Source organism: Microcaecilia unicolor, chromosome 2 (genome assembly GCF_901765095.1).
Source record: "Microcaecilia unicolor chromosome 2, aMicUni1.1, whole genome shotgun sequence".
Classification (NCBI taxonomy): Eukaryota; Metazoa; Chordata; class Amphibia; order Gymnophiona; family Siphonopidae; genus Microcaecilia; species Microcaecilia unicolor.
The window spans coordinates 535,086,879-535,108,614 of NC_044032.1; the positions used below are offsets into that span (position 1 = coordinate 535,086,879).

Genomic DNA, 21,736 nt, shown 5'->3' on the forward strand with positions numbered 1-21,736 from the left:
CAATGGCCATCCCAGTTGATTATGGGGGATTGGGATTGTTAAGTGTGAGGCAATTGACGGTGGCCAGTGGAATGCGGCACATCAATGACTGGTTCAGAGGGACGACAGAGTTCTCTAATACAGATCTGGAATTGCAGCTGGAACCAGGGTGGCATTTCACAAATTACCTACATGTAGGAGGGCCAGTAATTCCAGAAATCTTGAAATATGCATTGATAATGCCCACTGCGAAAGCAGTGTGGAGATGGATATGTAAGCTGCATAAATTTTCCGCCAAAGTCACGCCCTTCCGATCAATATGCGGTAATATGGACTTTGCACCGGGACAGCTATATGGGACATTTCAGAAGTGGAAGCGACGAGGGGTGATGTATCTTCTCCAAGTACTAACCGCAGACGGCAAAATTAAGAACTCTGCGGAATTACAAAGAGAATATGGTTTGCCAGATCAAGACAGATTTCATTACCAGCAGCTAAAACATTATGTGCATTCTTTACCGTGGGAAGACCTAGCGGAAGACGTGCAAATAGAAATCTCAGAGGCATTCTCCCTGGCAGCGCAGCAGAAAGTACCACTTGCATTTCATCACAGGTATATCAGAGATACGGCCGCAGAATTGGATTACAAAAAGCTAGCGCAGCAGTGGAGTGCGGATCTGATGCAGACAGTAACAGAGGCGCAGATAAAAGCACATATCTTGAGAATGAGGCACTCCACGGCTGCCGCAATACACTGGGAACAACAGTACAGACTGGTTATGCGGACGTATATAGCGCCCAGACAAGCCTTTCACATGGGTGTGTCACCCTGGGGATCCTGCCCCAGATGTGATGGTGCTGGAGCAACTTTGGGTCATATGATATGGAACTGCTCAGCAGTGGTGGAATTTTGGAAAGGACTACTCATTTATGTGTCACAATTGTGGAATGCACCTTGGACTTATGATGTGGCGATCCTCTTTGGTCATTTCAGACTAAGCAAACCAACAAGGAGAGGGTATACAGAATTTGCTTCAAAGACGGTTATAATTGCTAAGCAAGTTATTCTGGCCGAATGGCTTTCGCACAGGCCACCATTCAGACAACAGTGGAGGACACGAATGTTGATGTTGATGAGGGTAGAACGGATGGGTGTGAAGAACTGGGAATCGATAGAAGGGAAAAAATTTGAAGCGTGCTGGAGTCCCCTTTTAAACACGCTCCCGCATGCAGCCCGCAGTTACCTGATAAACTTCTAAACGAAGAGGAGGAAGATGGTGGAACAGGGGGCATGAACAGACAGAGATGGAGAGTTTGGACAGAAGATCTGAACTTTTTGGGTAAAGATTAACAACCCAATAGGCAAGAAGAAGACAGAGAACAATGAAGGGGGAACAGGGGAAGAGAAGGAGGGAGGGGGGGGAGGGGGGGGAGGGGGGGGAAAGAAATAGAAATTAAGATTCGAAACATGATGTATAAAATTTAAAAGTTGAGTGCAATTACGAAAAGAACGTTAATGAAGGTTAAGTTGTTCACGTTGATGTTAATGGGTTAAATAAATTAAGAAATTGATAATAGAGAGGAAGCAAGAACCATAGCGATGTCTAGCATATAACCTGGGCTCAGATAAGTTTATACCTGAAAGAATGTAGCCAAAGCAGAGCCCAGGATTAGGTGGAAAAAGGCATAAAAGATTAAGGCAGAGAGAGAAAGTTTCAATATAAACCAGAGAGTTCATAGTTATGATCAGAAATACTTTGACCTGTAACAGATCTTATGTGTTAGGAATAACAGGATGTTCTTATCAGGAATATTGTGTATGTGAACATTTAATAAAAAAGATTTAAACATAAAACAAGCCTTTCTTCCCGCCTGCGGTAAAACAAATGGCCCAGCGCGCTCCAAAAACATGCATCCACACTACCGCAGGCCACTTTTTACCGCGGCTTAGTAAAAGGGCCCCTTACTTTGTTATTACTACTTAATATATACTATTCCACATCACTTTTTGTACTGTTAATTACTATAAGTTGTTAATCACATTGAACCTGATCTATTGGGATAATGTGGGATATAAATGAACTAAATAAATAAAATAAATTTACACAGAAGTACATGTCAGTAAGTCCAGCTCTAAATGTTTTAGTAGTGTTGCTATTTAATTTTAAAATATCAATGGGGAACATAACAATTTACCTGTCATAAGGCTTGGCTATTAGAGAGTTTGTAACAATAAACTGCCCTGATTTTGCCTTTTTCTCTCGCTCTCTCATTTGGTATTAGAGAAACTGTTTACCTAATCTTGCAGTTCAGTATACTGCTAAAGATGCATTCGGTCTTGTTTATATGTTTAGTAGTAAAACATTTTAGTTTTATTATAAATATTTACCCTGTAAGTAACTTTTAGAGCTGGGCAACCTTCACAATTGTTTCAGCCTTCTTTAATCCAACGATTCACTCATAACTAGTAATTTGAAGAGAGGAAATTGGTCTATGAGTGAACAGCCAGACAGTTGGCTTAACTTGGCAGTTATAATCACTGTGAGGGGTCATTTACTAAACTGAGCTAATGCTTTGCTGTGAACATGCTATTGGTGATTTTTAGCATGCATTAATGGAGAAACATACACAATAATAATGCAGAATAAAAGAGGTTATACCCAACACATGGTGGCAAACAGTTGCCAACTTAGGGACCCTTTTACTAAAGGGTGGTAGGGAAATCAGAACTACCCCCAAGTGTGCCCAGGCACCTGGCAGTAGTTCTGATTTTGGTCTGTGCCGTTTTCCCCACCATGAAATATTTTTCTGTTTTCCATCACAGGGTCGTGGTGTAGGCATGCCCGGCAGTAATCGGGCAGCGGCGTTCAATGACCGATTACCGCTGGGTTAACACGTGAGCCCTTACTGCCTTCTAAACAGGAGGTGGTAAGGGATCAGGCAGTAAATGGCAGATTTCTGTTTTAGGGCATGGCCATTTACACCTCCATACAAAAATAGGGTTTTTACAGCCACAGTAGTAAGTGGCCTGAGCGCATGGCAATTCCACATGCCCACACTACCATGGGCCACTTACTACCGCAGCTTTTAAAATTTCTACCACAGAAGCACTTAGCTACACATAAAAAGTAAAAACCTGCTGTAGCATTAATATGCTTAATTGTGATATGGTTTTTAACATAGATTTTAATGTGTGTTAGTAACCAGGGCTGTGGAGTCGGTACACCAAACCTTCAACGTCAACTCCTCTATTGTTCTACTGTCTAACCCCAACTCCAACTCTGACTCCTGCTATGTATAGTAAAAGTAAGAGAAATTTGATTGATTATAGAAACACAAAATATTTCTTTATGTACGAAATTAAGATTCAAAATATATTTATTTGAAGTGTGAACAAAGAACCTGAAGAAGAAAAAAACGCTGTCAAAATGAAACTATGCAATAACAATGTTTGTAAGTTTTTATCTTGAAGCTGGAGTATGAGTTGGTACATTTTTACCAACTCCAACTCCACCCAAAATTGCTTCCGACTCCGACTTCACAGCCCTGTTTGTAATTTTAAAACACATTAAAGCAACTTTGGCATGCTTATCACTTTAACACATATGAAACCCTCCATTAAACCACTAACATTAATTAGTATATAAAGGGGCTCATTTTCAAAAGAGAAAAATGTCCAAAACACGGCACAAACTGAGAGATGAACATTCTTTGCCAAAACGCCCAAATCACTATTTTCAAAACCTACCTGTATTTTGAAGACAGTTTTCTATGAAATTCGTATTCAGTACGTCCAAATCACAAGGCAGTGTGTCAGGAGCAGAATTTGGGCATTCCCAAAACTTGGACATTTTTCTGCCACAATGGAACAAAGCAAAAATGTTCAGGGCTAGAAGACAGTTTGGTCTAGACCTGTTTAGATCACGACTAAGACCCAAGAAGGTGCCCTAAATGACCAGATGACCACAGGAAGGATTAAGGCATGACCACCACTTACTCCCCCAGTGGTCACTGACCCCCTGCAACCCACCCCTACCCCCCAAATATGTGAAAGAAACAGTACATACCAGCTTCCATGACAGCTTCGGATATTGTGGTCCCTGGAGTAGCCTAGTAGTCAGTACAGTGCACTGTAGAGAAGGGAACCCAGGTTCATATCCCACTCTTAACTGCTACACTTATGGTGGAATGTGTGAGCCCTCCAAAACCCACCAAAAACTTACTGTAGCTACATAGAGTTATGTACATACATACATATGTATGTACATGCATTCATACACCGTTATGTTCTATCATTATCATACCACCCAAAATCCTACAGTTATCGTTACATGTATACTTTTTCATGTATTTCTGTTACTCATGATGTATTGTAAGCCACATTGAGCCTCCAAAGAGGTGGGAAAACGTGGGATAGAAATGCAACAAATAAATAAATAAACATACAGGCATAAAGGCTATTGTAATGGTGTACAGTTGGTTACAGTAGGTTTTTGGAGGGTTTTGGAGGGTTCGCCTTTTATGTGAAGTCTACTGCAGTGTCCCCTAGGGTGCCCCACTGCTCTGCTGGGATGTCTGTGTAGCCAGTCTAACAAGAATGCTGCCCCCCATATATCCCATTGGTTTGTTTTTGTGCATTTTTCCCTTGGACAGGGTTGGGGGGTTGTTGTTTTTTCGAAAATGGTCCAAAAAGGTAGACGTACTGATCACAGAAATATCTAGCAAATTGCCATTCTCAAAACAAAGAGTTGGACGTTTTTCTCGTTTGAAAATGGCCATATTCACTACTGGATTTTTAGACATTGTTTGCAAAACATCAAAAATCAGATTTAGACGTCATATCGAAAATACCCCTCTAAATCTTGTAGTAAATTACTGTTGTTAGAAAGAAAACTAAATTAAGAATTTGGAGTTTTGTGTTTTGTACTACATAGGGATTATTGGGAGAAAAATATGGGACCATTCGAATTCCTGGAGAGGTTGAATCATCAGCGTTTGAAATGATTCTGGATGCTGCGGTGGAAGCAAAGCTAGATACAAGGACTTTGGAAGAATGGTACTGCCGAGATGAGAATTCTGTTCCACCTGCATATTATCTTAGACCAAAATCAGAAATGCTGAAGAATTTTAATAACAATGTAAGTTATTTTTATATCACCAATACTGACTGTTTTTCTTTTATTTTTCTTATTCCAAATTGAGGGAGAAAGTTATCAATGTGGGCTACCGTTAAGATGGGTTATTTTACTGTTAGCCCCAGTTATTAATAACTAAGTCTCACTGTGCTAAAATAGCATGAGTTAGTGGCAAATAATATGTCTTAACTATAACCCATGTTGAAACTGCTCCCCTGAGACCCGTATTTTAGAAACCTTATTCATAATTTATCTGCGTAAATATCAGCATTTAAATATATACTCCAAATTAATGTGGAAACCCCAATTTTAGAAGGCAAGATTTGCACATGTAATTATGAACTATATGCATATATCAAGGGAGTGTGGTTTGGTGAGAATAGCCAAAAAAACACCTGTATAACCTATTTCAGAAAAGGAATGTATGTCTCTGATCACAGAGATCCATGTTAAGATTTACAGGTGCTCCTGGACACAAAATTAATATAGGGACAGGCTTATGAACCTCAACATGTATACAATGGAATAGAGGAGGGAGAGAGGAGATAAGATAGAGACGTTTAAATATCTCAAGGGCATACTGTACAGGAAATGAGCCTTTTTCAACTGAAGGAAAACTCTGGAACAAGGGGGCATAAGATGACGTTAAGAGGGAATAGGCTTAGGAGTAATCTAAGAGAGTATTATTTTTCGGAAAGGATGGTGGAAACGTGGTCTCCCAGGGGAGGTTGTGGAGTCAAGAACTATGTCAGAATTTAAGAAGGCATCGGATAAGCATGTGGGATCGAGATAGCTGGTTATCTCGCGCTGAATATTAGTACATAGGGCCTTATTCTATAAAGGTTATGCTTCTAAATTTACACTCCTAAATTACAAGAATAATTTATGCTCCTAATTTAGGGTCTATTATGCTCATAGATTTAGCATACATTTAGGAGCATAACCTTTACAGAGCAAAGCCCATACCCCCTATATTCTATGTATCGTGCCTAGAGATCTACGCCGAAATCCAAGCATATTCTATAACAATGCGCATAACTTAATTGGTTTAACAAGCTAATCAGCATTGATAAGAGCTCTTAACAAGCAATAATGAGCACTAATTGTCAATAATTAGAATTTACATGCACAACTCGCTAAGCGCATTTTGTAATGCAGTGTGCCTAACTTCTAACATGCACAAGCAAAAAGGGACATGGTTATGGGTGGAGAAATGGATGTTTCATGGGTGTTCCTAATTTTACATTCTTAGTTAAGAGTATGGCCCAGTGCACTTAAATCTAAGTGCCAGGATTTACGGCACATTTTCGTTGATGTCAATGGAGGCGCATAGTTTTAGGTGCTGAGATATGAACTAAGTGTATTCTATATACCGTGCCTAAGTCTAGGCGCCGCTTATAGAATACGCTTAGTCGGCACTGATTTCCGTGCTGATTTTTTAGGCGCCATATATAGAATCGCCCCCATAGAAGCTAACTGGCTATATCACATGATATAACTTGCCAGCTGAGAATATTCAGCACTTGGCCAGCTAAGTTTGGCAGCCTAATAGAAGGCCTATCTTTGGCCACTATGAACTTAACCGGCCAGCGCTGAATATTGACTTGGCCGGTTAAGTTTAAGCTGGCCAAAAATGAACCTGGGATAGTCAATGTCAGGCACTGGAAACAGCCTGGCATTGAATATCCGGGCTCAGTGCTACTTAGCTGGCCTCCCTCCTGTGGGCTGAATATTGGCTGGATATAAGTTTTGTAAAAGTGTTCATTGAGGCAATGCTCCAGTGATTAGGCAAAGTAGCCCCCCCCCCTTAATCTCCTACTGTTTTTCCGCCCCAAAATTGCTAATCCCGAATGATCGCACATTCCGTACTTAACTGGGAGCATTTGGACTTCTATGTTTCCAAAATGGCACATATACACGTCTATGTGTTGGGAGAGGTGAGGGAGAGATGCCTGAAGTTTTCAGCTGGTGGGACTTGGGGAGCCCTCCTACTACTTATCATTTCTATAGCACTACTAGACGTATACAGCACTGTACACTGGACATGAAAAGACAGTCCCTGCTGAACAGAGCTTACAATCTAATTAGGATAGACAAACAGGACAAATAAGGGATAAGGGAATTACTAAGGTGAGAATGATAAGACATGGGTACTAAACAAGTGAGTTAAAAGCAGCCACTTCAGAGATGCACCACTGCTGGATGGGCCTGAGCCCACCTGGGCCCACCTGTGACTATTCCACTGCCTCACACTCTCACTTAGGGAAACACACCTGCATAGAAATACATTCTCACAGCCAGCCCCTCTATAATAAAGCTGGCTGCCACCACACAAGCAATAAAAATATATAAAATATTCTTATTGTATATGTTAGAATTCTGCCCTTGAAGTAGACCCTTCAACAGAGTAGTTCTTACATCAACTGAAGACATTATAAAGCACTTCTCTTCCGCTCAAGATGTAAAATTTCTACTAAACCTAACTATACTGAACATAAGTTTGACAAATGCATGAGCAGTAACCTTCAAAAATGTAATATTCATACTATTTTCAGTGTTAAGAATGTATTCTTGCCGCTGTCCCTGAGTGTTTTTATGTAATAAATTGGTAGTGAAAGCTATGTCAAGATGATGCATAAGGCGTGACTGTTTTCTTGTGAAATGTTTTGTAGATGAATCCTTCTGCAGACTCTGTGAATAAGAAGAAGTGGCAGGATGCAGCAGAAGAGATTAAGAAGATTTTTAAGACAGCAGTAAAGTTACTTCATGAAAAAGGAAAAATGAAACACAGTCAAGCAAAGCAGTTCTTAGCATCCGGTAAAGATATTTCCTGACATCTTTTTTTTTTTTTTTTTAGTTTTTAATTATACTCCCTGGCACCTTGAAATCATATTCTGTAGTGTATGAGTGTATGAGTATTCTTGGAGCAATTTAATTTATTTCATGTTTGATATAGTGTAGTGAGTCTGTTTGTTTCATTAATAATATTTATTTTTATTTCTTTTAAAAAATTGATTTATTATCTGCACGATCTGTGATTCTGGGTGTCTTAGTACAACCAAACGTCCAAAATTAAACAGTCCAACAAAGACAATCATTTGTATTTTTACAGGACACCAGTGTACTTTGCAGATATAAGGGACTGTTTACTAAAGAGTGGTAAACACTTTTTCCTCTAAGCTTTTCAGGAGTTCAATTGCATTGTTGCTAGTGGGAGGTGGTGCTGGATTTCAGCTTTCTACCTAAGAGCCTAAATTTGGCTTCCAGAACCTCCCTCCCAGATTTTCTTACGTCATTGGTACCCACATGTACCAAGACAGCAGGCTCCTGCCCAGCCCTGTTTAAAATCTTATCTAGGTGCCACATGAGGTCTGCCACCTTTGCACCAGACAGGCAAATGACCAAGCAATCCTCACGTCCACCAGCCACCCAGATATCTACATGCCTAATGATCAAATCTCCAACTACAACGGCCATCCTACCCCCAAAGAAATAAAAAATAATTCCATGCTCTCTTCATTAGACCTCAAAAAGGAGGGGGGGGGAGTGAAATAAAGATAAGGAGATCAAATGAGGTAACAAATAAAGGAAAAGCTTAACCCAATTAAACCCACAAATATTTTTTCATAGCTTTAACCAGTTGTTTCTCTTAATCCACTGGAAGTTTCTTCATATCCAAGAAAAGTTCTCAGTTGCTCTGGTACAAAAAAAAAACATACTTAATACCTTAATACTGAACTAAACATTTGCATGAATATGCAAATAAAAACAATGCACCAAGAGCCCTCGTCTCTTCTCTAAGAGCCAAGAATAACTTTGTTCTATTTTGTGTAACCTTTGCTACATATGGGTATATCCAAATTCTGTGACCACAAAATGGTACTTGAGAATTCTTAAAGTACAATCTCAATACAGCATTAAGATCTTGTTCAAATATGAATGAGACAATTAATGTCCCTTGGTTAGAAACATCAGTCAAAGAGTCCTCCAATAATGCAGAAAGATCTTGAATTCCAGTCTCGATATCTTGTGTCTGAACTAAATCTCCAGGACCCACGGGCGCTACTCCAGCTTCAGGAGAAGTAGGAAGATAGTAGATCTTATTAACAGGAGGAATCGCTGAAGGAAGAAATTTCAGAATTTCAATGATACTTCTTAAAGAAATCTATAGGGGTTATACCCATAGTTCTGAGAAAGTTCAATACACAAAGATTTAAACTTCTATTATAATTCTCAATTTGTGCTATTTTTCAATGGATCGAGGTCTTATCTTTCACCAAAACTTCCATTGTAGATTTCAAATTATTATCCTCCGTGTGAAGATTGCTTAGCAGATTCCTGTTTAACACTTTCCAAAGACAGAGTCAAATTATCCACTTTACTCACAAGAAGGAAGGTATCTTGGGCTGGTTTAGTTATCACTTGAGTCAAATCCTGAATTGCCTTCCAAATGGATTCCAACATAGCCACCACGGGAGTTCCAAACTCCTGGTTCACTCTCTCTGCCGTTTTGGGTGCAGCACCACTGACCTGGATCCTACCGACAGTGTCTTTCATTTCAGCAGGATTTTCTGCCGCCCTCCTAAAAAATTGCAGGACATGGTGGTGGGTTCAGCTCCGGGGACTATAGAGTCGTTTCCAACCCCAAGAGAGCTACCACTCCTCCATCAGCGCTCTGAGCAGGTTTCTCTACCCCGGTTTCCTGTGGGTGGCTTGTCACATACCGGTCCAGCATCTGGTGGACTTGGGAAGAAGTTCTAGCCAGCGACGGTTGGCTTTTGACCATCCCCTTTCGCTTTGTATGAGGCATCAAGAAGAAGAAGAAAATACCAAGAAAAAGCACCAAAGAACGTCCCGGACCCGGTATACTCTTGAGACTCAGGCCACCATCTTGCCACGTCCCCCTAAGTAGACTATTTCTAAGAGCTAATTACTGTCTGATAGAGAAAAACAAGAAAAGAAAACCTATACTACGAGAGGCAAAATAGACCTTCTAACATTCTGGCAACAAATATATGCCAAGGAATGGAACACAACTACAGAATCACCCCAATTTCTACAAGAATGGGACCACAGATGCAGAACAGTGCTAGACAAAATAGCACCGCTCCAAACGAGAACCTCACACAGGAACAACTCAATCCCATGGTTTAACGAAGAACTGAAAGAACTAAAAACACAGGTTAGAAGACTAAAAAGGGCATGGAGCAAAAAAAAAAAAGATGATCACACACTCAAAGAGTGGAAACAGGTACAAAGAAAATACAAATACAAAATCAGACATACCAAAAGAATGCATTACAAAACTATAATAGGACCAAACTACAAGGACACGCACAAACTCTTCTCACTTGTAAACAACCTCCTAAACACCTCACGGGTCACCTCGAATAGCACAGACACCCCATCGACCACCAACTTAGCGAAATATTTCAATGAAAAAATTACAAAGCTCCGACATATGATACCAAGCAATACCATTGAGTATACAAGCTTCCTTGAATGCTTAGACCCAAATCCTGGGGAATACCCAGCCGATCGATCATGGACCAATTTTGACCTGATTTCAATAAATGAACTCACACACTGGCTCAGTAAATATGCCAAATCTCAATGCAAACTTGACATTTGCCCTACCAGCCTAATAAGATCTGCACCCAAACAATTCAAACAAGACCTCACGAACCAAGTAAATTATAGACTTATAAATGGACTCTTCCCCACGGAAAATGGAAACATCCTACTCACTCCACTGCCTAAAGATGCCAAGAAAAGCACTATGGACTTAACCAATTACCGACCAGTCGCTTCTATCCCACTCACAACAAAATTGATGGAAGGCATAGTAACATAGTAACATAGTAAATGACGGCAGAAAAAGATCTGCATGGTCCATCCAGTCTGCCCAACAAGACAAACTCACATGTGCTACTTTTTGTGTATACCCTACTTTGATTTGTACCTGTCCTCTTCAGGGCACAGACCATATAAGTCTGCCCAGCACTATCCCCGCCTCCTGCCACCGGCTCTGCCACCCAATCTCGGCTAAGCTCCTTAGGATCCATTCCTTCTGAACAGGATTCCTTTATGTTTATCCCACGCGTGTTTGAATTCTGTTACCGTTTTCATTTCCACCACCTCCCGCGGGAGGGCATTCCAAGCATCCACTACTCTCTCCGTGAAAAAATACTTCCTGACATTTTTCTTGAGTCTGCCTCCCTTCAATCTCATTTCATGTCTTCTCGTTCTACCGCCTTCGCACCTCCGGAAAAGATTCATTTGCGGATTAATACTTTTCAAATATTTGAATGTCTGTATCATATCACCCCTGTTTCTCCTTTCTTCCAGAGTATACATGTTCAGGTCATCAAGTCTCTCCTCATACGTCTTGTAACGCAAATCCCTTACCATTCTCGTAGCTTTTCTTTGCACCGCTTCAATTCTTTTTACATCCTTCGCAAGGTACGGCCTCCAAAACTGAACACAATACTCTAGGTGGGGCCTCACCAACGACTTATACAGGGGCATCAACACCTCCTTTCTTCTGCTGGTCACACCTCTCTCTATACAGCCTAACAACCTTCTATCTACGGCCACCGTCTTGTCACACTGTTTTGTCGCCTTCAGATCCTCAGATACTATCACCCCAAGATCCCTCTCCCCGTCCGTACCTATCAGATTCTCCCCACCTAACACATACATCTCCCGAGGGTTTCTATTCACTAAGTGCATCACTTTGCATTTCTTTGCATTGAATTTTAATTGCCAAACCTTAGACCATTCTTCTAGCTTCCTCAGATCCTTTTTCATGTTTTCCACTCCCACCCTCACAGAATACCTGACCAAACACTCAATTCTACACGAGTCTCAATCAGGATTTCGATCAAATCATAGTACTGAAACTGTACTAGTGTCGGCAATGAACACATTCAAAAAAATGATCGCAACTGGCAAGAACATACTCATACTGCAATTCGACATGTCCAGTGCCTTCGACATGGTGGATCATGAAATACTATTACACCTACTAGAGTACTTCAGAATCGGAGGCCCAGTTTTCAAATGGTTTGAAGGATTCCTCACCACCAGATCCTACCAAGTAACAACGAACACGGACAGATCGCCACCTTGGAGACCAGAATGCGGAGTTCCTCAAGGATCCCCCCTCTCTACAACTATCTTCAACCTCATGATGATACCATTAGCCAAACTCCTAGCCAATCAAAACCTTAACCCTTACATATATGCCGATGACGTTACGATCCATATCCCGTTCAAAAGTGACTTAAATGAAATAACAAACGAGATCAATCAGAGTTTCCAGACCATGCACTCTTGGGCGAACTCATTCAAGCTAAAACTCAACGCAGAAAAAACTCAGTGTCTAGTTGTCACCTCCCAATACAATACAAACAATTACCCCACAATAACCACACCCTACTGCACACTTCCTATCTCAGAAAATCTGAAAATCCTTGGAGTCACTATTGATCGAAACCTCACTCTCGACACCCACGCGAAGAACACGACGAAAAAAATGTTCCAATCGATGTGGAAACTCAAAAGAATAAAACCTTTTTTCCCAAGAAACATTTTCCGCACCCTAGTACAGTCATTGGTATTAAGCCACTTGGACTACTGTAACGCTCTATACACAGGCTGCAAAGAACAGACCATCAAAAAACTCCAAACAGCCCAGAACACCGCAGCCAGACTAATTTTTGGAACACCTAAATACGAAAGTGCGAAACCCCTCAGAGAAAAACTACATTGGCTCCCGCTCAAGGAACTAATTGAGTTCAAGATCTGCACAACTGTACACAAAATCATTCACGCAGATGCCCCACTCTATATGCTAAACTTAGTGGACTTATCGCCCAGGAATGCCAAAAGATCGGCCCGCAAATTCCTCAACCTGAACTTTCCCAGCTGTAAAGGAATGAAGTACAAACAGGCGTATGCTACCACCTTTGAGTACAAAAGTACACAGTTTTGGAACGCACTACCCATGGCCCTAAAAACCATGACCAATCTAACCAGCTTTCACAAAGCTTTGAAAACGCATCTCTTCAACAGAGCCTACAAAAGTCACCCTCAATGATACAAATCATTCCTTAAACCACCCAAGTACACCAAAACACCTCTTTCATAACCTTACCTAACACCTTCTACCTAAATTCCTCTTTCACCTCAGCTTATGATCGATCAACTGTTTTCTTAGATCATGTAATGACGTTCTCATTTCCATACTCTGTAAGCCACATTGAGCCTGCAAAAAGGTGGGATAATGTGGGGTACAAATACAATAAATAAATAATAAATAATAAATAAATTAACTTAGGGCAGGCCAGGGGTGGGTGGGAGTTGGTGTAGATGGGAGGGAATTAAACTCTACATTGAGGTTTCCTGTGACTATCAGCTCTGCTCTACACTGATGCAATGGTAAACTCTAGAATAGGAGTAGCCTAATGGTTAGTGCAGTGGGCTTTGATTCTAGTAAACTGGGTTCAATTCCCACTCCAGCTTCTTGCGACCTTGCGCAAGTCATTTAATCCTTCTTTGCTCAAAGTACAAGAACTTAAGATTGTGAGTCCACTAGGGACAGAGAAAGTACCTTCATATAATGTGTCCAGTGGTATGTCTAGTAGCACTATACAAATGATTAGTAGTAGTAGCTTATGAAACTGTTGTTCACTTGCTGCACGGCCATTTCTTTAACAAAAGGGAAACCTGTCTTTTACCCACTGCGGTAAAAGGGGACCTTGGCGAGCATCAAAAACATGTGCTGATGCCAGCGCAGGCCCCCTTTTGCCACAGCTTCGTAAAAGGACCCCTCAAGTTGTAAAAACATAACTTACAAAACTATCCACAATGCTAATTTTTCATACCAAAGTACCAAACTCTGGAACTCATTACCCAAGTATATTAGACACTCAGTTGATTGTATGTCATTTAGAAGTTTACTTAAAGCCCACTTCTTTAGATCTATGTTCAGCTAATATGAAAATAATTTTTTTAGTAGTTGTATTCTTGTATTAATATTAATTGGCTTGTAATGCTTCTTCTTAATTTGTTATGTAAGCCGCATTGAACCTGAGTCTTCTTGGGAAAATATGGGGTAGAAGTGTCGTAATAAATAAAATAAAAATTGGGGAACTGCTTATCATGCTTCAGTAAATAGACCCCTTAGTTATCGCAACTATATCTAAAGCTGTCATGGTGGCCTTCACATCTGCAATTTTTTAACAAAATTTTCCTTTTTTTTCTCTTATTTGTCCATTGACAATGTTGGTGGCTATTTCTCCTCTGCCTTTGCTTGCTGTCTCCTGTATGGTTTTGTCTGAATTATTTTGGCCTTTTATTCTTTCAAAGCTTATGTTTACATCATCTGTTTTTCTTCTGGGGGTTTAGTTTAAATGCCAAGATAAGTGTTTGAAGGTGTTGAAAATACCTTTCTTTAGGTGGTCTCACCATTATGAATCTAAGTAAAGCTGGAAGCTGCTGTGCTGACCTTCATCAAAATCCCAAGAAAGCATCACCCTGGTACAAGTTAAGTCTGAATACAATGCAAATAGTTGAGAAGTAGACTTAAGGAAAGACATGTTTTGGGTTTTTTTCTTAAAAATAAAACAAACACATGTATACTATATTTAGGGCCCCTTTTACAAAGCGGCCCCTAAATATAGTATAGGGGCATGTTTGGAGGTGGAGAGTAGGCGCACTGTATGCTAATCGGGTATATTGCTGTGCGCTGCCTGTTTACCTAAGTCAGTCATTAGATTCTTCAGCTTGTAATGTTCCTGGCGCATGAGAACTTTGGTGTGCACTTTAGTGCCTGCTACCTACCAGTAGTCTGAATTTGAAGTTCTCATGTGCCAGGAACATTACAAGCTGAAGAAGCTAATGACTGACTGAAGTAGATGGTGGAGGTGGCATAGCCAGTATGGGGCCACGGGGGCCTGGGCCCCCGTAGATTTGCCCCTGGACCCCCCTGCCGATGACCCTCTCGACCCCCCCTCCCGCGGCCAACTCGCCGTCGCCTACCTTTGCTGGTGGGGGACCCCAACCCCCTCCAGCCGAGCCAGTCCTCTTCTTCCCAATCCCACGCAAGGCTTCGTTCTAGTCTGATGTCCTGCACGTACAACATGCAGGACATCAGACTAGAATGAAGCCGTGCACGGGATTGGGAAGAAGAGGACCTCGGCTCAGCTGGCGGGGGTTGGGGCCCCCCCACCAGCAAAGATAGGTGACGGTGGGTTGGTGACGGCGGGTTGGCGGTGGAAGGGGGGTCGAGAGGGTCGTCGGCAGGGGGGGGTCAAAGTTGGTGGAGAGGGGGTTCAGCAATGGCGGGTGGGTCAGCGGCGCCGGGGGGGGCTAAAATGTGCCCCCTCACCTCGGGCTCTGGACCCCTTCCCGCCGAAGTCTGGCTACGCCCCTGGATGGTGGTCATAAATACCATATGGCCTTTGAACAGTGGGTCATAAATACCAGCCATCAACCAATCAGACAGCATGTCACATTGGGTTGGTGAATTCCTACTGATTAATGGCCCTGGAAAAAGTGAATTGATATTAGGCTTTAACAGGACAAAAAATATATATTGTATATTTGACCCCCTGAGGCAGGCAGTCCTTACCACTGAAACATGGCCCCATATCGGGTCTCTGTTTGGTACAATAAAGTAATTGTGATAGACACTCCCTGTGTTGAAGCTTGTGTCACACCCTCTACATCTTCATTCTCCTTGCACTTCGCATAAAGGTGTTTTGCTGTGTATTCTGCTTTTTCTCTACAGGTCATGGAGGAAATCATGCTTTAGGAATTAAACTCAATAGTAAATGTGGAATGCTCGGAACAAAGCAGAACTGAATGTAGCGGGGGAAGAAGGCTAACTAAACAGATTAAGAGGGGTAGTCATCGATGTGGATTACCATTAACACATGTTATTTTACTGTTAACCCCAGTTATTAGTAACTAAGTCTGATGGAATAAACTGGGACCTGTGCTAAAATACATAATGATAGCCCACATTGATAACTATACCCCTAAATGTTTTCTGTTTCCTTTGAAAAAAAAAAGTAAACACGTCTTCGCATTATTCTGCTTTTTTTTCCAGCAATTGAAGATGAGTTTGATTTTGCTCTGGGAAACCAAACACCGGCCTTCCTTAAAAAGTGTGTTTGCTACATTAGAAAAATCTCTAACATTGAGCGTTACATTAAACTTCCGGAGATGAAAAGATACATGGACTGCAATGTTGTGGATGGTAAAATTGTCCGAGACCCAGAAAGTCATGAGAAGCTGATTAAACTCAGGGATGAATTTATACCAACCATTGTGGCATCTTCTAATCTTAGAGTATACACTTCCGTTACGCATTGTGATATGAAACTTGGGTATTCACAAGAAGTGGAGAATCATTATGTGGAAGGACTTGGGAAACAATTTTATGAAGACATGATTGATATCATTCAGGCAACAGTGCAACAGAATTTTGACACTGAAACGGATTCCTTATATGATGAAGTTTTACAACACTTATCTTTATGTAAAACATACTCCTCTTTCTATGAATACAGATGTGAAGCACTAAACCTGGTCCACAAATATATTCTGCCTTGCAAAGCAGGAAACATTAACCCTCTTATCATATACGGAGGCCCATGCACTGGAAAAACTCTTCTATTAGCAGAAGTTGCAAAAAAGGTAAATATATATTATAAATACATTTTATTGTATTGGCAATGATACAGGAAAAAGTCTATAATCTAAATCAATTTATATTATTAGTATTATCAAAGGAGCTCATATTTTAAACATTTCCCCTGGATTCTATATAGCACAACTGAAATTGCGTGAATAAATCCAGTCGTATTCTGAATTCGCGCACGCAATTTAATTAATGTGGGGCCCTTTTACTAAGCCGTGGCAAAAAGTTGCTTGCAGCAATTTGAGCACATCTTTTGGGCTCATGCTGGGCCATTTTTTGCCATGTCCTGGGAAAAGGGCCTTATTTTTTAAATCCATTTGTGGCCTGAGACCTTAAAGCCACCCATTGACTTAGTGGTAAGGTCTCACGTGCTACCCGGGCAGTAGGTATGCAGCGCGCGCGCACTGCCATTTACCACTGGCTAAGTGCCACGCGGTAAAAAATAGAAAATATTTTCTACCGCGTGTTTTTGGTGCATGCCAAATTCAGAATTACCGCCCGGGGCACACAGTAGCTGGGTGGTAATGCTGATTTGGCACACGCTGGGTGCGCGATGCACCTTTATAAAAGGGCCCCCTTAATAAGCCAGTCAGCGCTGATAATTGCCACTTAACTGTTATTGACTTTAATTAGAATTTAAACGCACACCTTGCTAGGCATATTCTGTAAAATGGTGCATGTAAATTCTAATGCACACTGCCAAAAAGGGGGCATGGACATCGGTGTGGAACGGGCAGACCATGGACGTTCCAGAACTCTATGTGCAAGGTTATAGAATACACCTGCTCCACACCTAACTTAGGAGCTGGTATTTACACCAAGTTTTACTTGGTATAAATGGATGCACCTAGAGTTAGGTGCAGACATGACCACTAGGTGTATTCTATAAACCCGCTAGGCATATTCTGTAAACCCTCTAGGCATATTCTATAAACCGTGCCTAAATCTAGGTGCGGTGTACAGAATACACCTAGGTGGAAATATTTTAGGTGCTGATTTTTCAGGTGCCATATATAGAATCTAGACCTTTATATGTTGTGCAATATAACTATGGTTGAAAAAAAATACATTTTAGCGTTAATTTTGTTTACAGAGATTGTTTATGTTCCACCCATTATTAGTATTATAAAAGGAGATACTACTACTACTACTATTTAGCATTTCTATAGCGCTACAAGGCGTACGCAGCGCTGCACAAACATAGAAGAAAGACAGTCCCTGCTCAAAGAGCTTACAATCTAATAGACAAAAAATAAAGTAAGCAAATAATATTTAAAGCATTTTATATGTCGTACAATATAATTATAGTTGAAAAAAATAAATTTCAGTGTTGGTTTTGTTTATAGGGATCATTTAAGTCCCACCCCTGCTTCATCCAGACTCCACTCGTGTTCGCCTACCTGTGAAATACCCACTATGTAACATATGCATATATTTACAGAATCCAGTAATCAAAATATCCCTAACACCTCCTATTTAAATCATCCTTATCTGTAATCAGTTCTTTTCACAGTATGCTCATTTCTACAGTCATCATTTTAATCAATCGGGGATATTCAGAATTTTTAACAGCGCAACCATCCAGGTTATTTTTCAACATAGTGATGGTGCTGTTTAACTCGTCATAATTCAACCCGTTTTCTTATTACTTTTTATTTTACCAATAATATAAAACTTTACTTGTATGGTGAATTCCCAATAATATAACTTTTCTTATATGGTGAATTCCAACTTCTCAGATAATAAACTTCCAATTGAATAAATATAACTTAGCTTTTAAGCAGCTGTATAAAGCATTGGTTCTCCAGCTTCAAACCTCCACCGACTTGGCCAGGTTTCGAATTTCTTCGTCAGGGAAGAGGTTTGCTGAGAAGGAAACACAATCTATCAAACATTATCCCCAAACCAACAATTAAATTTCCTAATACTCACTCACTGTGAACTTACCGTCTTAGATATTGCTTCAACATCAAAATAAAATGGCTGCGGTGTCTCTTCTACCTCAGCAACTTAAATAACCACAGCTGAATAGAATCCACCAGTTATAATGCAACCATGTCATATTCGGACCCACCAATCATAGAGGAGGGAGTAGAGAACATCATGTAGTCTTAAAGGTATATCTCAAATTAAAGACCACCAATCTATTTCAGAATTTAGTCCATAAGGAGACAACGAATGTAGATGAAAAATCCACCTTTGTTCTTTATAATTTAATAAAGATTCAGGATTTCCACCTTCCCATCCTAACTGAATGTAGTCTATAATTCGCCACCTAATATCTTCAATTTGATGATTTTTTTCTATCCAATGTTGGACTATAGGAGCAGTCAATACTTTATTTTTTATCCGTGACTTGTGCTCATTCAGTCTGATTTTAATCGGGCGGCTTGATCTGCCTATATAAATCAAATGGCATGGACATTCAATGATATATATACCATTAGATGAATTACAATCAGTTCGAGCCCTTGCCACTATTGGTTGTGTAGATCGAGGGGGTGTCCAAGATATTCCTTCGATCGTAAACTGACACCATTGGCATGAATTACATTTAAAATGTCCCAAAGTCATAGGGTCCAATGCAACATAGTCCAATCTCTTATAGGTCAGCATCTCACCTATTGTTTTCCCTCTTTTGAACGCACAGATCGGGTGATCTTCAAAACAAGAGTGTATCTGTAACATTTTCCAGTAGCAATGTATACTTCTGTTAATATTCAAACTCAAAGTAGAATATGGAATGACTAAAACCAATTTGTCTTCTGCTTGTTGCACATTATATTGTAGCAGCCAGTCCCTGCAGGCATATTTTGCTCTACGATATGCCTTTTTAATAACCGTAATAGGATATCCTCTATTCAAGAATCGTGTTGTCATCTTGCATGCTTGATCTTCAAACATCACCTCTTCAGAGCAAATTCTTTTAATTCTTAGGAACTGGCTAATTGGCAAACTGGCTTTAAGATGGTAAGGATGAAAGCTTGAGAAATGAAGCAAAGTGTTGCGCATAGTAGGTTTCTGATACAGATTAGTACATAAGTGTCCATGTTTTTTATACACCCAGACATCCAAAAATTCAATACCTGTCAGATGTGATTTAGATGTAAATTTTAGATTACATTGGTAGGAATTTAATTTTACCATAAACTTTTGCAAAGACTGAGGAGTTCCATTCCAAATAAAAAATATATCATCTAAAAAGCGCTTCCAAAGCGAAATCTGTTGAAATTCTCTTGATGAATATATAAAGGAATCCTCAAATTTGGCTAGATAGAGAGTTGCAATTGAGGGGGCTAAAGACGCCCCCATCGCCACACCTTGAATCTGTTCAAAAAACTCCTGAGAGGACTAGGGCAAGGTAGGAGGAATAGAAGAGAAAATGGCTGCATGAAAATCATGCAGGGGGTTCACAACTTTCAGACAGAAAAATGTGAAATCCTAAACTGAGCCTTAGCCCATGCTAAGAAAGAACTGGCTATCTGCCTGTACAGGCTTTCTTCCCCAAACTGGACAGGCTGGAATACAGGGAACTAGGCAAGGAGACTTCACTGGACAGCTCAGCTTGTTCCCCAATACAGGACCGTATTTCAATCTCTTCATCAGGAGGAACAAAATATCCGGGGGGGGGGGGGGGAAATCACGTCCCAATCCTGCCCCCTTCACTTCCAGTACAACGACCAGAGCTATTCAGTTCTTTGAAAACTCATGTGGAAGATATAATCGGAATGACAAAAAAGACAATCGGTATTGGGACTTGCGATTTATTCCTGCGTTCTCCGTGAGGACTAGGATTGTGTCATTATCAGCTGAAAGTAGAATACTTTTATCATCGAATATAAAAAGATGAAAGGGTCATCGGGTGAAGCAAATACAAGGCAATAAGAGACTATTGAAGTGTATGAACAGCATACTGAGGACAGTACTTCCTTATATATATATACTTTTTTGAAAAACTGTTTACAGCTCAAGGGAGTGTCTGAACCGATGAACTTTGATAACAGATATTGTGATCAACATGAAATTGCAAAATCACCTTGTATTAGTCATTGGAATGAAGTAATGATAGTCCCATGGAGTGCCGGTTAAGATATGATTGTGAAAGTGAATGAAGAGTGTGAAGTATGCTATAGTGTGGTGAATGAGTTATGATGAATGATTGATTTTATGGCGTGTATTGCATTACTATTGTAGTTAAAGTTAAACAATTGATATATACAAACTTAACTTTCTGGAGAACGACTGATATTGATTATACAAGATAAGCTCTGGTGTTAGTAGTAGTGTCCCCTAATTAAGGAGTTATTTTATTAACCCATGTTGTAGCTGAGGACTCTCTATTTTTCTCCACATATTTTTGAAGTGTGTGCAGTGGCTTTGTAGTGTGCTCTCATTTTCCAACTGCATATGTTTACCAGATTAAGGGACTCATTTTCAAAGCTCTTAGACACAATGTACCATAGTAACCTATGGTACTCTATAAACGGTGCCTTAAAAATTGGGGCAAAAAACCACGGACTTAGAGTGATTCTATAAACTATGCCTAAAGTTAGGCATAGTTTATAGAATATGCTCATATGCAATTTGTGTAACTAAAATTTAGACAAACCCATTTAGGCTACCTAAAACCAGGACTACATACCTGTGTCTAACTTATTGTGTGCATTCCATAGTAGTGAGTATAGTTTTTTTTAAATGCCCACAACCCACCCATTCCATGCCCATGGCCATGCCCCCTTTTGCCTACACACATTAGAATTTATGTGCACCACGTTAAAGAATATGCCTAGAAAGTTGTGTGCATAAATTCTAATTAAAGCCAATTAGTGCCTCTAATTGGTTAAGTACCAATTATCAGTGCTTATACAGTTAGCACCTGTTGCCAATTGCATAAGTGTTTTTGACTGTTGGA

General features: G+C 40.3%; 1 protein-coding gene across 1 annotated transcript in view; it reads left to right on the forward strand.

The window, feature by feature from the left end:
* Positions 1-308: 308 nt before the first annotated feature.
* Positions 309-21,736, forward strand: part of NWD2 (NACHT and WD repeat domain containing 2) — a 28,204-nt gene continuing 6,776 nt past the window's right edge. The window contains exons 1-4 of the mRNA XM_030192193.1: positions 309-668; positions 4,914-5,117; positions 7,787-7,931; positions 16,231-16,820. Coding sequence (XP_030048053.1) covers positions 309-668; positions 4,914-5,117; positions 7,787-7,931; positions 16,231-16,820 — 1,299 coding nt within the window. The remainder of the gene's footprint in view (positions 669-4,913; positions 5,118-7,786; positions 7,932-16,230; positions 16,821-21,736) is intronic.